Raw genomic sequence first — 19,340 nt, 5'->3', positions numbered from 1 at the left:
GTACACTTCATTTTTTGTTGAACTCAAAGTAATTTAGGAAAGCAATATGAAACTATAAAATTTCATTTAAAATATCACAAAACCAATTATATGGCTTTTTTTTACCATTTTTCATTTCTGAAACATTCACATATTTTTATTATATTTATGTATTTAGGAAATGAACTTGGCAAGAGACAACATTATTTCAAGTTGAAAGTTCAAGGAAAAAAACATTAGGATAAGATAGGAAAATAGGTAATTTATTTGTTTGTTTTGGGGTCACAGTTAAGTTGTGCTCAGAACTTACTCCTTACTCTATTTCTAGGGTGTCAAGGATAAAACTCAAACTATATCCAACACATAGTTTACCCACTTTCCTATCACTCCAGACCCCAGTGGGTAATTTAAAAAAAATATTAATGTCTGGGGCCAGAGAGATAGCATGGAGGTAAGGTGTTTGCCTTTCATGCAGAAGGTCATCGGTTTGAATCCTGGCATTTCATATGGTCCTCCAAGCCTGCCAGGAGCGATTTCTGAGCATGAAGCCAGGAGTAACCCCTGAGCGCTGCTGGGTGTGACCCAAAAACAAACAAAAAAATTAATGGGTTCCTTTTTTAAACTGTGCTCATAAACACATCATTTAAGCTCAGACTATACAAGTGATGTCATTACCATTTTTAGACAAATGGATAACTTTGAACAAAGTAATTAATTCTTTTCGGTTTTGTTTCTGGCTTTTTTTTTTTTTTTTTTGTCTTCTGGCCACATCTGGTGATGCCAGGGATTACACCTGGCTATGCACTCGGAAATAGCTCCTGGCTTGGGGGACCATATGAAATGCTGGGGGAGGAGGGATCGAACAAACCAAGGTCAGTTCTGGATCAGTTGTGTGCAAGGCAAACACTCTACCACTTTGCTATTACTCGGGCTCCAGTAATTAATTCTTGGTGACAGTAATGGAACTTTAACTTTCTCCAGAATATCAAACACAGGTCTATCTTTACAGTGTTTAAAGGCTGTATCAGTTAGTTTTTTTTATAAGTTTTTTGTAAGTTATAAAAGTTTTTTATAAGCAGTTATTTTTTATAAGTATTAGAAGTATGTCTCAATAGTTGAGAAATTTATCATTGGTTGGAAGTTTGCTCAATAAAGAAACAAATCCAGAGGTCTTGAGGACTGTCTCTCCTATTTACTGTGTAACTCCCTGGAAAATCTTCAATTTGATTCTAGATAAGAGAAAAATAATCCCCAAAACACAGCATTTCTAAGTTTAGTATCAAAACTTTAAAAACTTCTTGGTATTAAAGCTGCTGTATCAGAGAAAAGTTAGGAAAGATAAATAAAATATAAAATCTTTAATAAAGTAAATGCTCTGGTCATTGGTGGATGAGTAAAGTTCATGCCAAATTTATTATGACACCTTACGTTATTGTTACCAATCAATTTTTCTATCAAGTTCTAAAGGAATGTACTTATTTATTTTCCAATTTATATGTGTGAACAATAGAAAACTCAACATGAACATGCAAGTGAGTTTGGTTATTTCATTTACATATAATAATGTAATATATCCCCAGGAACACTTAGGTCACATACTATCAAACCTATCTGTGAAGTTGTATTAATTTTTAAAACTTGCCTTTCAAGCAAAAGCTAGCAGTGTCAACAAATATTTAAATCAGTAGTGCCAGACTCTCTTATAAAGGATCATTATCTAATATTTTCTATCTATGCCTATTGAGTTTAAGTACACTGATTGGAGAACTCTATAAGGAATTTATAAAATCAGTACACAGCCACCTTTGTTAGATATATTTTGGGTCTAGTAAAAATTGGGCAAAAGATTTGTTTTCATTCTTCATTTTATTTACCTGTTCTACCTCTTACAAGTTTTGATTTCACCTTTCTCTCAATCCTTAAAATATTCTATCGTATTGCATTTGTGTACTATCTTGGCTTCCATGACTTCAATATCAAATAGTCATCATCCTTTTTCTGATTTTATTTTACTATTGAGATTTTATCATAAATCATCTTCCAACAACAGTTTAAGTATGGCATATCATGCATGTCTCAGAATGAGTGATGTCAGAGAAGATCTCTCTTTATGGATTAGGACAAGGCATTCTAGACCATACTTTTAGGGGGACAACCGTGTCAAGACAGATGTTACTTCCAATATTCCCACCAAATCAGTACTCCCATACCAGATCACTTAACTGATAAAGTAGTGCTGACAAAGTGAATGAAGAGGAGTCTCTGTAATTTCACAGTGATAAAAACTAATAATTTATTTTAAAGAGGGAAGGTATTAATCTGGGTGACAGACACATACTCCTCTTCAGAGCGACTTCATTAGTGAATATGGTCATAGTTGTTGAAAAATGTGGTGGGATTAGGATTAGAACATGAAATGCCAGAAACAACTGTATTTTGAACAATTCTATCAGCCACAGTGTTTAAATAATAAAGTTAATTTTTTTTAAATCTTTTAAGAGAAAGTGTAGCCAGAGCAATAACACAACGAGTAGGGCATTTGCCTTGCATGTCGCTGACCAAATTTGATCCCTGGCATCTCATATGTTTCCCCAAGCCTGTCAGGAGTAATTTCTGAGCAGAGAGCCAGGAGTAACTCCTGAGCACTGCTGGCTGTAGACAAAAATCCAAAAAAAGAAAAAAATTTAAGAGAAAGAAGAGAAATACTTGAGGTTCCTGTCTTTTTAACATTTATTTCCTAAGCAATGAATTTCTTGGAACCCAGTGTCAAAGGGCTATTAGTAGGTGTTGAGTGAAGACAACTTTTGTGTGCAAGTTCAAGAAAAGCCTTCCTTTATGACTCTCCCAAGGATGTCTTGGGGTAGACTGGGACTCTAAGGGGAGCTCTGAGGATATCCAGGGCTGGGGTAGGGCTGAGGCAACAGTTGACAACAGCAGTTGACAACCCTGAGGTAACAGTTGGCCTCAGCAGTCAGACCAGTCACTAGTTTTCATTGTATTATTTTTTAAACTTCTTTGACCTTGCACTTAATCACAAATTTAATTCAAAAAAATTTAAGGAGTCTGGGCTCATTTATTTAAGAACACATACTAATACCTAAAGGGATACCAGTGTTTCCCTAAAATGCTAATTTGAAAAAGAAGGTATGAGTATCTAAACATGGGGATTCATGATAAAAAAAAAAAGACTTTGGTAAATATATGCAAAATCCAACCCAAAAATTTTCAGGTTGAATAGAATTTCTTTTAGACCTAATCATTCCTTCAAATGATCTTCAAAGCTAAATGAGCTCTCCAACTTCTTAAGCAGGTAGGTCTTTGTGTACAGATATTAGCGACATGTGATTTGCATTTTAAAAGAGGACCTATTCCAGGCTTTGCTCTACAAATTGAGGAGTTATTGAAATGTACTCTAAGTATGTCTCGTCCCTTCAGTGCCAGAAAACTCTCATTTGCAATCTGCCCAATAAAAAACATCTTTTGAATAATGCAGACCCAGAAAGTGCTAATTGGCTTCTCTGGTCATACCTATAGCCTCATGAAAATGGATCAGGAGCACAACAAAAAATTGCATATTATATTACTGCAGAGTCATTTAAATCATAACAAAAAGGTGGTCTGTAGTTGAATGAAATGGAAAATAATAACATCTATCCTAAAAATAATTTCAGCTCCTTGGGATGTGCACTGATAAATACCCACTTTGCATGGGACAGTATTCCAATTGGGCTGTGTATTATACGGTATGTTTAATCCCTGCCTGAAAAAAAAAATCTGGGACTACATGGGGCCAGAACAATAGAACATCAGTATTTGTTTTACATGTGGCTGATCCAGGACCGACTTCGGTTGGATCCCCGGCGTCCCATGTGGTCCCCCAAGCCAGGAGATATTTCTGAGAACATAGTTATGAGTAACCCTTGAGCATCACTGGGTGTACATCACTGGATGTGGCCCAAAAACCAAAAACAAAAACAAAAAATATATGGGATTATAGAAGAAAACGTAATACAAAGAACAGCTAAGATGATAGGGAAACAATGCTACAATCATTTTACATTCAGAGTTCATGGAAGCCCTAAAACTACCCTGGTGAGCCTTGGTGAGAACACTGGGGCCCAAAGCACTTAGCTATCCTGCAAGGCTCCTTTTTTTTAAGTAACATCCTCTTTCCCCTTCTCTACTGCACTGATCCACTTTGGCAGTTCAATTCATGTATTCTCTAATTTGACAAGAAATTTATGAAACTCTAATAGCTCTTATTACAGAGTGGTTTATAGCAGAGCCTCTGGGTGACTTGAGGCAATTGTGTCCCTAGAGGACATGAACCCCGTTACTTAAAAAATATAATCAGTGGCAGGCCTAAGTGCCTTGACTCACATGTTTAATGTCCACATTAAGTCACACCTCCTGATGCTAAAAAATGTCACATAAATTTATTTCTCTAGACAATTTGCAAAAAATTCCACAATCAAATGATTGAAACCTTACAAGCAATTGAGACATTGTGCTGCCTGTATAAATTCCTGTCCTGATTTCAATTCTATTGCTCAAGTTTTAAGCCAAAACCAAAATGTCCTGCCCACCCCCACCCCCAATTCCAGATCTACTGGAATGCTGCCTGTTTCAAACTAACCACTCTCCATCTGCCTTGAACTGTTTTCTGCCACCTGATAAGAAGCCAAATCTGATGTCAGAGTGATTAGAGTTAGGACACTGACTGCAGAAAAGCATCCAGTCTCAGAAACCAGAAATCTTATGTCCAGATCAGAGGTTAAACAAACCTCTCTGCCACTGGATTAATTTAGATAATGAAGGGTGTCTCGTTTTAAAAAACAACTTGACTGGATGAAACAAGGCCAAATATGAGGACATGGTGCAGAGAATTAGATAAAATTTAATGTAAAAAAAGGAAAAACTATACTTATAGAGTTTTTTGCTAATACACAGCCTTTAGTAGCTGCCCAGAATCACCCTGAGAGGCACTCTGGCTACTGCTCCAGGAGCAGATGTTAGGGAGAGCAGATATCATGCCTGAGGTGACAGCAGGTGACAGATTTGCGGCTTTAACCCAAGTCAAATACAAATGTTAGACATTCTTTCCACTACATTACGTTGCTTCCTGAGCAAACAAGGAGACTTGAATTAAAGTTGGGTCTGAAGAGCTACTTTCAAGAGTAATCACAGAGAAAAGGTATATTAAGCCATGCAGAAAGGGAGGAAGAAATAGGAATGTATTTCTGGGCCTGAGAGAAAGTATAGCAGATCTGGCACTTGATTGGTTTGATCCCTGAAACTCCATCTCTGAGCCAAGCCTGAAGTGATCCTTGAGCACAGAGCCAGGTAAAGCCCGGAGCACAGAGCCAGGCGAAGCCCTGAGCACAGCTGGGTATGGCCCCCAAGCCAAAGCTAATGTGAAAAGTCACAATAAATTTCTTACACAGACCAGTTTGAACCTAGTGGAGGTATGTGCTGAAGTGACTTGAAAGCTCTCTGGACTAAACAGCTCCAAGAAGTCAAAAGACAAAGATCTCTTTGATTCCAAGCTTCCGAACTAAATGCATGTTCTCTGGGCATCCTTGACAGCAATAGTATTTCTTCACTCTAGTCTTCCTTTTCCCTCACTTGTCTCAAGGACGGGTCTTCCCTAAGCCATACAGCTGCCTAGAGTGATTTTTCCAGTCTTTCCAGAGCACAGGAACCAGATTAACTTCCAGAGAGGACTGTCCAGAGATGCAGTAGAACTCTAGAAAGAACTTTCCTACACTAGCAGGGCACTGCCACCTCTTTTTAAGGGCCATCTGAGGCCAGTATGAGGCCAGTGTAAAGGTCAGAGTGGAGGCACATTAAGTAAGCTTCCTGCCCTCTTCAGTGGGTCATTCTTCCGTCTCCATAAAGGCCATTCTGCATCGAGATCTGGTCCTCCCCTGCACACACCTAGATCCCTCCTGAGCATGCCTCCCTTCACCATACACACAGGTACTTTCAGACTGTTGACAAGTAAGAGAGAAAGCTTAGTGTTCTTCCACGTGGCTTAAGGATCAATGATGCACAGGGTTAGGATAGTGTACCCCAAATCAGCGGTGCAAGTGTGATTTCCCATCCCCCTTCATGCTCCACCTTTGATGAAATCAATACTGTGCAGTTCAACTTTGAGGAGTAAGGAGTTTCCACATGATGCTCAGAAAGCCCAGAAGGCCAAGCCTGCTGGTACTTGGCCAGTTTTGCAGGTCTGATAGTTCACTACTTGGGGTTAGTGAGATGAAACAGCCGGACATAGCATTAACAGGGAACAGTGGGGCCACACTTAGAGTGCAGAGAATGGCAGGTGGGACTGAAATCTGGTCAACTAACTGCCAAGATGTGTTTTAACCCTTTGAGCCATCTCTCTAGCCTCTCTGATTTTGTTTTAAAATAAATAATAAATATATTATTGCCTCTCAAAGAAGTCTTTGGTCACCAGTATCTACTGCCCCTATTTGATATAAAGAAAATTGTAGATAATGAGAAGAATTAATATTCTGATAATATTAGAAAGTTCCACTGTATATCTAATTCTGACACCTAATGACATTAACATTTTAAAAATTGTTTACTATTTTTGTTTGTTTTTGTTTGCCTCCCCACAAAAGGTGTTTAGGTATTACTCCTGGTGCTGCACTCAGGAATTTCTTCTGGTAGACTCAGGGGATCATATGAGATGCCAGGGATAGAATATGGATTGGTCACATACAAGGCAAACACCCATACTAATTTTTATTTTGGTTTATGGGTCATTCAGACCCAGGGGTATTTAGATCTTATTCCAGGTTTTTGCCCAGGATCATTCCTGTCAGTGCTCATGGGGACTAGATGTGGTGTGGGGGATCAAATCAAAATCAAGAAGGGTCATAGGTAATGCAGGTGCCTTTCCTCTGTACTATTTATCTCTCTGACATTTTAAATGCACTCAAAGAGCACATGGTAGCTTGATGTGACATTTTTAATCATCTTTAAAGTTCAAGTAGATAATGATATTATTTTTAAAAATGTAGTTATGGAAGTATTCACCATGCTTATAATTTTAAGGATATATCTGGAGCTATGGTAAATAGACTTAACACACTTACATAATTGGGTGCAGCAAAAGAGTAGTGGAAAGAAATTAAAACTCTAAGAAAATTTCACCGCATGTGAAAAAGTAAGAGGAAGGGATAACTTAAAGTCTATTTATTGTCAACTCACTTAAAGCTCTATTTATTGTCAACCTGCTACAGAATTTTCCCAAGTAAGTGATCCAGAGAGAACAGTAGTAACTTCAGATACAACTAGTGGGCTTGGGGTGGGAGCTGGGGGGTGGCACTTTCTGTCCCTTCATTTTATAGATGGGAGCTAGATTTCCAGGAATGGCACAGAGTGATTTTTCTTTTCTTTTATGGGAAAAGGGGATGGAGGACCAAATCTGTTTGTTTGTTGATTAACTCTGATCTATACCTGCGTTAGTCTCAGGCTATTCTGGGGACACAGATTCATTCTACAATTCCACAAAGAAACTTACTCTGAGCCACTGTTCTGTAGCCAGTCAAACTAACATAGACTCTCAGCCTATAAAATACTAGAACAAGCTCATCTTTTTATCCCCCTGGTAACATCAGTGTCATACTTTTGGGAGGTTAAGTTTAAGTAATATTTTTGGTATATATTGTTGTTGTTCCTTTTATTTTCAGAAAAAGGTGTGTGTGTACACAATTCCTTTTATATGACTAAATATTTACACATATGCATTCAAGAAAATGCTTTTACTTTTCTTTAGATAAACTGCTACAAATTACTGTCTAATTTGGGAGGTTATGCATAAAAAATTATAAGATAAATAATAGAAAACTTGTAGGGATAATCTGACAGAGTCTGTGTCAAGGTAAAGTGGCTGACCACGAATGTGTGTGGTTTCTAAGTATAGTTTTCAAAATACGAAACCCTTTCACTGTCTATGGTGGAGGATTGCATCTCATCCCAGATACATTCTACTGCTAATGCTTAGACTACAGTATATTCAAATTAGGTATATTTATAATTTTCTCATATTCCATTTAGAAATGATGGCACTAGGTCTACATTTAGTGTCCATAAAATATAAAAAAAAGCTATCAACAGGAATCAAATTCTAAAAGTTATTGAATTTCTACTATTTTGCAGGCATATATATATACATACATGTATAATTGAATTTTAAACTGAAGCTTTCAGAAAAGATAATTGAAGCCCTTTAAACTCTCTATAGACAAAAATGGAAAATGTCGAAGGAAGCAATACTTCTATTAGATTATGAGTTTTCTATGTGACAGTAAAAGTAAAACAGAACAGCCCTGAGGTCAGACCATACTGAATTCTAACCTTATCAGGACCATCAGCGGCTGTGGGGTCTTAAACAAGTTCCAATAAATGGAGGAGATGCCACTATGCACATTGAATAAGAAAATGCATGAAAAACAAGATATTCCATTGTATGCCGATTTTTACTAAAAGAGGACATTTTTCATAAATGGTGCTTGCTATTAGTAACATTTACTAGAGCATTTACTTGACTGCCTTTTAAACATTTCCAAAAGAACCCATCACGGTAGCTATTAACACATGAAAACATTGTTATTGAATAGATGTTAAATGAGTAACTATAGACTGAACCCTGCACAGTGCTGCAACTGGGATGATGTGGAGGCCCTTCTAGGAAACACAGACTCTTCTCTTAGCCTTCTTTTTGCCTTGGTGGTTGGAGAGTTCAAGAGAAAATTTCAGTCTCCCCTAACTGTTGGACCATCTCCCAGTCAGATTTAACTTCTGTGCCAATATCATAAGACAGCATTAGTGTTGCCAATTTCTGCTGGTATAACCCTGAAAAAACTCAAATCTTGTTGCCAGAGTGGTGGGCAATTAATGTAAGAAGAGGTCCCCAAAATGCCATGGTTCAGAGGGTGAGACAAGATTCCAGTCTCTACTTCCCTATCTAATAAGACTGATTCCCACTTCCAGCTGGTGGGGTTAAGCTTCCTGGTGTCTCCATCAGATGTAAGCACTCATTTCATCTTTGCCTATTAAATGAGAGAAGTTCTGGACTTGATGAATCATACGCTTCAACTGGTGCTTTTTGTCTTTGTCAAAAGTGACAAGCAGTGGGTTGTTAAGTGCTCAGGCTGTAGAAATGTGTGGATTCACACCTCAATTTTCCCACTTAAGAGCACTGTGACTTGGTATTAATTACTGTTTCCAAGAGCTCAGTTTTTTCTTAATTTATAAAATAGAAAAGTCACAACATAGTTGAATGTGCCACAAGTTTTACTGTAAAACTATCTCTCAGTGTATAAATCATGTATTATTATTTTGAGAATACGCAGTATATTTAATGCCTATAATTACAATTCTCTATAACAAGAACACTAGCTTATTTCCATTAGAGAACACAAGTCAAGAATATATATAATGTAATAAGACAAAATATGATTTAGATTTAAAAGAAATCGAGGAAATAGAAACCAGCAAGTATAAGCTAACTAAACAAAAAAGGTGAGCTATGAAGGTAAAGCATTAAATATTAAAGAGTGATAGCAAGTCCCATGAGAATACTGAAATATATTAACAGGAATTTAGTAGCAAAATACTTAAATAAAGTTGGGATATGTGAATAGGAATAACTGTCTTTATTGGAAGCATTCCTCCAATATAAGTGAACTACAACAACTTCTAAAATAGCATGAAAGTGTTTCATGAAGTGTGAATGTAAGTCTAAAGATTAGATGCACACTTTTTGATGCTTTAAATTTTCTATGAAGGAAAAAATGAGTTTGGGATTTAGTTCAGAAACCCCAAGTTCAATTCATGTTTGGCATATTTTGCACATGTAATAGTGGTATCTGATGGGTTGATGAGTTCAGGTTTCTGGAATGTGAATGCTCATATAAAGCAACCCAAAGTGGCAGGGAACACAAAGAAACTCAAGATTAGTAAAAGTTTTGCATAAAAGTTTAGTGATTACCTCTGTTTCACAGAAGCCTGATTATTCAAATACTGAAAAATAATTAATAGAGGTCTAGGGAGACAGTCTAGTGTAAAGAACTTGCTTTCCTTCCATGTAGTAGGCAAACATGGGTTTTGTTCCTAGTTCCCCATAAGGTTCCATCACCCTACAATAAATCCAGAAGTGATCACTGAGTATAGGGCCAGGAGGGTGTGGCCTCCAAAACATAATAACACATAACAATAATAATAACTAGACTATAAAAGGAATAATAATCAATTCATCTGGGGAAAGAGCTTCATGTGTTAAACACATGCTTTGCATTTTAAAAACATGGGGTAGATCCCCAGCACTTCTAAGAGTGACTCCTAACTTGGCACTGTAAGAAGCACCCAAGAACCACTTGATACAGCTCTAAAACAAATTCAGTTGTTATCAGTTCAATGGAATATTTAAAAACATCTTCCAACCATAGTACAAAGTCCAAAGAAAAAGATTTAAAGATTAAAAAAAATCAGGATTAAGAGATTTGTAACAACTTGTTGTAAACTGCTGTGATCTTCTTTATAAAAATTTGCATTTGCAGTCCACATTAACTATGATCTATTGTCTCTTTTAACATGAATCTGTCTTAACTGCTGTATTTACTTTATATTTATAGATAAAGCAACAAGTTCTGCTAAAAAGAGAACAATCAGTAAATTTCTGTGATGATAAATAACCTTCAATGCTAGAGTTAATAGACAGTTCAAACCAAGAAACTTGCTTGATTTCAAAAGGAACGTTTTGATAAGTAGCAGAAACATCAATAGCATGCTCATCATCTCTACTCATTTTTCCTACTTTAAGGAAATGTCATAACTTAAATGATAATGTAGCAATAATATTTTTGCTCTAAAGAGGGCTTATCACTTTTGAAGTCTGAAACATGGAGTTGAAGATAAGCTAGAATCATTGCTGTAATATGTTATCGAGAGTTATCAAGAGTAACTATGCCAACATCAATCAAACGAATCAATTTCAATCCGGATCCCCTCCCCCTCCCAAAAAAAAACCCATCCTGGATAAGTTAACTTTGCTTCACATTCCACAAAGACCCACCTGAGATTCAGGGAAAGAAGTTGTTCCTTTGACTTTCGCAGGTCCCCCACTTTAAAGCTGGCACAGCCCAGGAAGCTTCGCTGTAAACCAGAAAGAAATGATTTCATTAAAGTCTGAGATTCCTAATATAACTGCTGTCCCACCAATCCCACAAAATTAGTCTTTCGGAGAATAAAATATGACATCAATGAGATTCGGAGCTAGTAGAGTTCATTGGAAGAGACACAATTCTCAGTCCGAGATGCAGCTCCAGGGGAGAAGTTTTAGGAAGGGACAGATGCACCTTTTCTGTTCTAGAGAAAGTGTTCAGAGCCAGGAAAGCAACAAAACAAAAAATCCAGACATTAGGATCTTCCTGTCAACTGATTACTCTCTCCATAGAAAAAGTGTGAGTGGGAAGAAAAGAGGATAAATTTTCAATATTTACCAAGTCTCTGATTGTTCTTATTAGAATTCCTCAAGTCTCTGGCAGTGAAAACTTTGTTTTCCAGATATGCACAAATCTGTTAGTTGGAGCTATTTTTATGTGGGACTCTGCACAAGTTATAAATAGAAATTCTCTATTTCTCCCCATCACAGCAATGTTGAAAAGCATTTGTTTTCTTTGTTATTTCTATACTGACATGGGACAATTTCATCCATCACACAAAAGAATGCTACTTATCCAGTTATATTTTAAAAATTGCTTTTTAGCCTATTATGTTGAGTACTGACTGTGAATATCAGTTGTCTATGTTCTTAGACTTATAATGTAAAAAATTAAATTAGCAGGGTTTTTTTTTTTTTCAGGATATAAACCTATCATTTTTTTAAGCATTCCTAGTTACTTCTGATTTAAAAGTCATGTGCTGTGAATAGCATCTCCCGTATTTTCCTTGGGCTTTAGCAATACATGTGACATTATCAAATCTGTCATATTCTTTATGACATTGCTACCTACCACTTGGTCCTAACCAAGAAGAAGCCAATACAAGTTTTAGAAAATTTTCTCCTCAAAGGTTGCTTGCAAGGCTATGCTAGAATAGGAAATTAGAGTTAAAGAGTCTGGGGCCAATTACATCTTTTCAGAGGAAAGAAGGCACCTACTACTTGTATAAAGACTGTACCCACTAACTGGTCATTGGAAAAAGATAAAAGCTTCAGGAAAAATTTTTCCTCCATTTCCAAAGATTTCATTCAAAAGAATTACGGGCAAACCTACATACTGGGATACAAACCAGTTCTGAAATTGGAGATGGCACAGTCTGATTGCAGTAGTGTCTTGTTTAATTAGCTAAACTCAAAGAGTTGCTATAAACACCAAATCACCAAAGCCAGAGGCACAGAAGACCAAACTCAAGTGGAGAATGATTTGTAAAAATACAGGATTGGTGAAAACAAGCTCTGATACATTGAGAGTGAATCAAAGTAGGAAAAAACAAGTTCAAGAGCTGTATGAATAGAGGATACAGAAATGTGGAAAGACTTTTCAAAAGATGGTGAAAGGAGCCTTGGAGAGAGAGAAATGAACAAACTTTCTTCACCAGAGAGACTCACTATACATCCCTGTTATAAAGAAGAAGGCTTCTAACCTCACCCTTTGAAGTTTGGAAAGTACAGCAGGGAAAGAATTTGTCTTGGTCATAATGACTAAGTTTGAGTAACAGTACCCCATATTGTCTCCTGAGCATCACCAGGAGTGATCCCTGTGCAAATATACCCCCAATAACAATAATAATATTGTTAGTAGTATTAATTATATAATGAGTACTTCTTCCTAACATTAGAAGACATATCTAATAGGCCATATTTATTTCTAATCCGATTGTGTTTTTTCCTAGTAGCATTTATCAACATCTGAAATATTACATACTCAATTGCTTCCTTTGTCCCTCCCACATTGTTGAGGTTCGAATTCAGTTACATGTGAATTTCCATTCCATTTTTTTCTGAAAAATGCCTATGGCTTTCTACACAGAAATCATGTGATAAATATGTGTAATGATGATGGAATTACTACTGGTCAAGTTAGTGATCCTGTAAAAGTAATGCTCTTTTACAACATAAACTATGCAATTCACTGAAATGCACGACATCAAAACAAGTTTAGTAGGCAGATTTCTTCTATGGTAGTCAAGTTAATATTCTGTCTAAGAAGATGTTGATTTAATATTCTGTCTTTTAAGATGTCCTTTCAGCAGTGTTTTAAACCACAGAATCTCAAAGACACTTTTTGTAAAGAAAGATATGCTCTTTCCAGGCTGAAGAGAGATTCACAAGTCACTTGCCATACATAAAAACAACTGAGTTTGATCCCTAGAATCAATATAATCCCCCAATCACAGTCAGGAGTGATCCCTGAGCACAGAGTCAGGAATTAAGTCCTGAGCTCAGCCAGTATAGCCCTCCCAAGTATATACACCTCACTTCTCTTTCATTAATCCTCAGGGTTTTATTTGGGGAGCACGCTCTGCAATACTCAGAAATTACTCCTGGTGTCACACATAGGAAAGCACAGGGTGACAGGGATTGAACCTGGTTCAACCATGTGCAAGGTAGATGCCCTACTTGCCATAATAAAATGGTCTCTCCAGTTCCAATAATCAGTGAACAGCCACTCTTTTATTATTGCATAGTTTTTCCTTTAATAATTATAGACAATATAACTTGTGCATATTATTAATATTTGTTTACTAAAAACGGGGGAATTGTCGTGTATGTAAACATTTCCATGGGATTATTATGTTACTGATCCTATCCTGATCAGTGATTGTGCCCTACCCTAGGGTGTGACCTGATTCTGCTCCCACCCTAGGGTGGTACCTGATTCTGATGTATAAAAGCAAGGGTCTGTGGAAGGCAAGGGGCTTTTTTCCTGGGGCTGATTCTGGGGCTTTTGGCTTCAGCCTTATGCACGGAATAAAGCTCTTATCTCCAGAAACCTGACTGCCTATTACCTTTATACCCGCCACATTCACCTCAGAACAGCTGGCTGAACAGGGTAGCAGATGCATGGTCCAAGCTGGAGGAGGAAGACCTCATCCTCCATCCCTCCATCAGTCAACCCCATCAAGGGTTGTTCTGCAACAGTGTTTTGTTTTTTTTTGTAATTTAAACTCATGCTCTCCCTGACCCTCACTTAAATAAAAAAAGACTAATTAGAAATTCCACATTACCCACCAACTTTCAATTAAGTCCCATTAGTCCTGAATGCTATTGCTAGCTTTGTGCAATAAAGGCAGCAAGTGGCCAGACTGGAATTTGGCAATGAGAGACAGGTGAAGAGGCTATTTCTGGGCAGACACAGACACATCATGCAGTGCAACTGCAGGGAAATTGTGGGACTAATGCTACTGAATGGCTCTGCAAGCTACCATGACCACGAAGGAGGCCAGATCTGGGCAGCTCGGTGTCTGCCACCAAGGCACTGTAGCAAAGCTTTATTCCATCTACTAACAAGTTACTAACCGACCAGCCAAGGCCACCTCCTGCAGGAGGTGACACCCCCCCCCCCCCCCCCCGGAGGGGAGATCTTAAGCCAGGTAATATAGAGCAAGAAGCAGGAAGTTTTGGTCTTAAAACTGATTGGCTTTAATTTGATCTAGGGTCTTTTATCATGTACTTTTATGGCTAGATGTCTAAGGTGATATACTGTAGTTTAGAGGGCCTTAGGGTCTGTATCATTATTGTGAGATAGAAACTTAGTCCTTAAATGGAAACCTAGTCTTGTTAGTTTTAAGTGGAAACTTAACAGTGGTTTGATAAAATGGAGTCCCTTCTGCTCTAGGCTTCACAGTGCATCCACCATACACCATGTGGTCATCTGTCATGAACCAAACTGATGTGTTCATCTTTGCCATCACAACTGTCAGCACTGTACTTCAGCTCAGAAAGATATGCAGTGAATTTACAGAAATAATAATCACAATCTGTGCCAATTCCAACTAGGCAACAGCAGCATTGACATTACAGGGTGCCAAAGTGTCTGACCACAGAGGGAGATGCTATTGAAGTAGAAATATCATCTTCATTATTCCCAAAATAACACACTCCATTGGGCGTTGGGGCTACTTGGGATGTAGAATTTATTTCCAAAATCTCCAAATTATGTAGGATTGCTTCTCAAGGTAGTAGGAACAATGAGGTGGTCTGTATGTGAGCCTGAGGGCATATTTTCATTTATTGGTACACTGGGTTATAGGTAAAGTGAGGATTTATTTATAATTTATAAAATAATCTATTCATATTTCTATGAATATTCACTTAACCCCCTGGAACGAATGAGAGGGAAAGAAGGGTAAAACTAATCAATTTTACTAATTATATTTTAAAGTGATAAAGCTTAGTTGATACTTCAGCAAACAATATACAGTATTTTCCAGCATATAAGATGACTTTAACCTATGAAAAACTTCTTAAAAGTCGGGGGCTTTCTTATACGCCAGTATACAGCATGCTGAAACTTACTCCAGCTTCAGGGACGAGTGATCCGCCCCTTTCTTACTGCCACATCCCATCCAGATGCCAGGCGTCATCATTTAGTCCTCTGCTTGTCCTGATTCATCTTTCAGGGCACACAGAGGAGTTGAGTCATTGATTACCAAGCACTGCATCTTATCCAGCCGCTGGGTATATGGCTTTCTGGTGTTCAGGACTCTGTTCAGATTTTATGGGACACGGAGGAGGAGCTCTGTCTTCCTCTAGCTGTCCTATTAATCACTGCACCTCAGCCAGCTGCTCTTGGAGGAGCCCCCTCTCCCTGCTCTTAATGTAGATCACAATTAAAAAAAAATCAGTCACTCACTACAAATGACAAATGTAAAATGATTGCTGGCACTCCAAAGTCTAGCTTTATTTAACATATACTGTTAAACTTTGAGGGTTCTACTCTTTTTCTCTTGTGTTTTTTAATTTCCATTTGGTGTGTGTTAAAAGAGAGGTAGTCTTACACGATGAATATAACCCAAACCCTATATTTAACAGGAAAAGTAGGGGAGTTGTCTTATAAGCCCAGTCACCTTAGACACCAGAAAATATGGTAGTTGAATTAATTGCAGTTATTTCTATGAACATTGGATTTGCAAAACATGATGTGAAAAACAGGAGCAAAGAACACATTACTTATTGTATGGATTGTAATTGAATGATGGTGATTCTCATATATTCACTACAATATTAAAATTACTTTCAAGGCTGATATACAGTGCCTCATGTATATCTTAAGGGGCATGGTTGTCTTTTTCATGCAAAGAAGAAATGTAACCTACTCCCCATAAAAAAAAAATCACCTAGTCAAAAGAAACCACCAAATTGGTGTTGCTAAATCACCTGGAAAATATAAAAAGTTCTCTGCAATCCTCTCTTTTTGCACATTTAAACAAATACCTTAATATCTGTTCTCAGATTAATGCAAAGAATGGGCATTGGGCTAACTAGGTGTAAGTAAATAAAAACAAATAAAAACGGCAGAGAAAGAAAAAGAAAGGTATTTTATTAAAACACAGTGAAAATAGTTGCTTAAGAAAGCAAAAAGGACTACAGAGATGATACTACAGATATTGAGATGCTGGTCTTGCACATTGTGACCCGGTTTCAGTACCTGACATCACACATAGTCCTCTGAGCATCGCCATACATGATTCCTGAGTATAGTAAGAAGTAAGCTCTGCACATTCCAGGGTCTTTTCCAACAGCCCACCCATCTCCCAAAATAAGAATGCAAAGAAGGCACCAGGAATGTGATTCAGCTGTAGAATACTTACACTAGACATATGAGATTCAGGACCCAGCACCATAAAAAAAATAAGCCAAACTTAACTCACTGGTGTATGGAGGAAAGAAATAAAACTTGGTGGTGGTGGCCTTACTGAGGTGATGTGCTGTGTTTGATCAAGAACTGGAATTCATGGAAGTAAAGATGATAGTAAAATCATCGAGATGCTGACAAAGGACACTGCTGACCCTGACAAGAACAACCAACAACTCTTTCAGAAAGAAAGGTTCTTATGAGAGGAGGAGGCCAAAACATGACCTGACCTGTATCTCAGAGCAAGACAAACTGCATTAGAAAGACATACAGCAGCGAAGCGCACTGAAATGATCATTTCACAAGATAAGTAAATCAAATTGTCTGGTAGCAAGCTTGAAACTCTAAGTACATTTGCCCACCAAAGTATGTTTCAAAAGCTGCACAATTTAGGCAAGAAGCAGCTATGACCCTCATCCTCTTTCCCCTTTGGAAATATGTGGGTTCAATGCATCAAGAAAACCTGAGGCCTATTCACCTGACGATGGAGTTTCAGGGGTAAATTCCACAGTACAGACTTTAAACAGCAGGAAATTTTGTATCAACTCAGCCTCTGCCTCCTTCCTGCAGTGGCACCAGCTCACAGCTGTGCGGTCTAGAGTTCCTGTGGGTCCAGATTCTGGCCCTTTTGCATCATAGACACCCACAGGGCAATCTCAAGGCTCATCTGTAGCCAGAACTAAGCATGGATTCAACTGCGGTTGGTTTTCAGGAGACAAGGCATGAATTCTGTGCAATTCAGCATGTAAATGACAGGGCTGCCTCACAGAATCACACCCTGTTAGTTTAATTCAATTTCATTTTCCTTTGTCAGCTACCAGGCAGGAAGCCAGGAAAACACACACACACACACACACACACACACACACACACACACACACACACACACATGTGCATGCAAGCCACAGATCTTTACTTAGAAGTGTAGGTCTTTTGGAAATATAAACACTTACCCCAACCTCTGCTGGGGAATCCTTTGGTTCAGAAAGGACACTGGTTTGAACCTATAGAGAAAAACAAACATTTTCTGTATGACTGTGGAACAGAAGCTTCATCTAAGCACCAGGCTTTGTTTTCCATCCTCTGGAGTCAATTCAGACTGCCGTTAATCATTATTGAAGTACCTGCTTGATATATAGGCACTGCAGCACAAGGAAGTTGACACTTCCCAAACTTCCTGATTTTCCAAAGTACATGACGATACCTCATCCTTGCTCAGTCGCTCCCTTGCAAAATCAGAGTTGCCAAATCTTGCAAATCTTTCATCTCCACAAAATTGAAAAAAGAACCCAAAGCAATCTGTAGCCAATCTTCCAAGGAAAAGACAGATGGGGTGAATCCAGCCCAGGTATCTTCTCCAAAGCCTATACTCATGAGCTATGTCTCCCACTAGAAGATTCTGCACCCAATCTTCACAACCATTCTGTGTGGCTCCATGCCCCCCATAGCTTCTTTGTGATGGCAGTTAAAGGTTCTTTTTTTTTTTAAGAGGAAATGTTTCAAGTGGAAAGAAACCACTACTAAGAAAAAGCAAAACTAATATTTTTTTAATAACACCTAAATCTAGTGTGCCTGGTTGGGAATTAACATGAGATAACCAAGTTCAATAGATAAGAATAAAATAGAACAATAGACAAGCACATTCTTAGAATTGGAGAGCAGGGGCTGTGAGTGAGTGGGAGAAAGCAGAGCCAGGAGTGCTGAATGGATTGGTATTGTAGCAAGGTTGGGAGGCTGGGGATTTCAAAATCGAGGTACCGAGTTGCCACACACATTTCTCTGAGTCTTCAAAGTGCTGACAAATGTCAGATCATAGTGAGTCAATTCTCCCTGGTGCAAGAGATGCTCAGAGTACTCTTGATAATGTTGAGAAAACTTGAGCCAGTTCCTAAAAACCTGCTAACCTTTCACAGGGATTTTCTTTGGCTTTGAGAACTAAAACAAAATAATGCCTCAAGCCACACAGGCAAGCCTACATTTTTAACTTCCAGCTGACAGATTCAGCACTATCACTTGCACAATTTGTCAGTCATTACAACTCAAAAGTGTTCACCAGAGCACAAAACAAATGACAGGAGATATCCCAACAGAGGAAGCAACACAATTTACAGAATAAGCTCAGCTCAAGAGTCCAGGATGGTGCTCATGGCCTGAGCATTTGCAGCTTGGGAGTTATGTTAATGCTCCTTGTTCCAGAATGTTCAGATGAGCTATTAAAAGCTCTATATCTGGAATCTTTGGCTGGCCTCAAAGAATTAAGAGAGTGGGTTTTAATAATAAGTTATTGTAGGTCACATACGATATATATGTATAGAAAAATAGACAGTGCATACATATTCATTGGCATCATATGCATGCATATCACAAACACATGTAAGTCAATGTAACATAAATATAAGAAAACAGTTGACATTAAAAAGTAAGCCAGAAAGTATATAATTATATGATGCATATATACTTGCATATATTCTAGTATCTATAACA

At 37.9% G+C, this 19,340-nt stretch overlaps 1 protein-coding gene across 1 annotated transcript in view; it reads right to left on the bottom strand.

The window, feature by feature from the left end:
* INPP4B (inositol polyphosphate-4-phosphatase type II B) overlaps positions 1–19,340 on the bottom strand; it is a 620,782-nt gene that overhangs the window by 250,652 nt on the left and 350,790 nt on the right. Inside the window, exons 7-8 of the mRNA XM_049770019.1 lie at positions 17,810–17,860; positions 11,072–11,151 (exon numbers count right to left, since the gene is read on the bottom strand). Of these exons, the coding sequence (XP_049625976.1) occupies positions 11,072–11,151; positions 17,810–17,860 (131 nt within the window). The remainder of the gene's footprint in view (positions 1–11,071; positions 11,152–17,809; positions 17,861–19,340) is intronic.

Source organism: Suncus etruscus, chromosome 3, assembly GCF_024139225.1.
Source record: "Suncus etruscus isolate mSunEtr1 chromosome 3, mSunEtr1.pri.cur, whole genome shotgun sequence".
NCBI classification, from domain to species: Eukaryota; Metazoa; Chordata; class Mammalia; order Eulipotyphla; family Soricidae; genus Suncus; species Suncus etruscus.
This window is presented reverse-complemented; position numbering and strand designations above follow the sequence as displayed.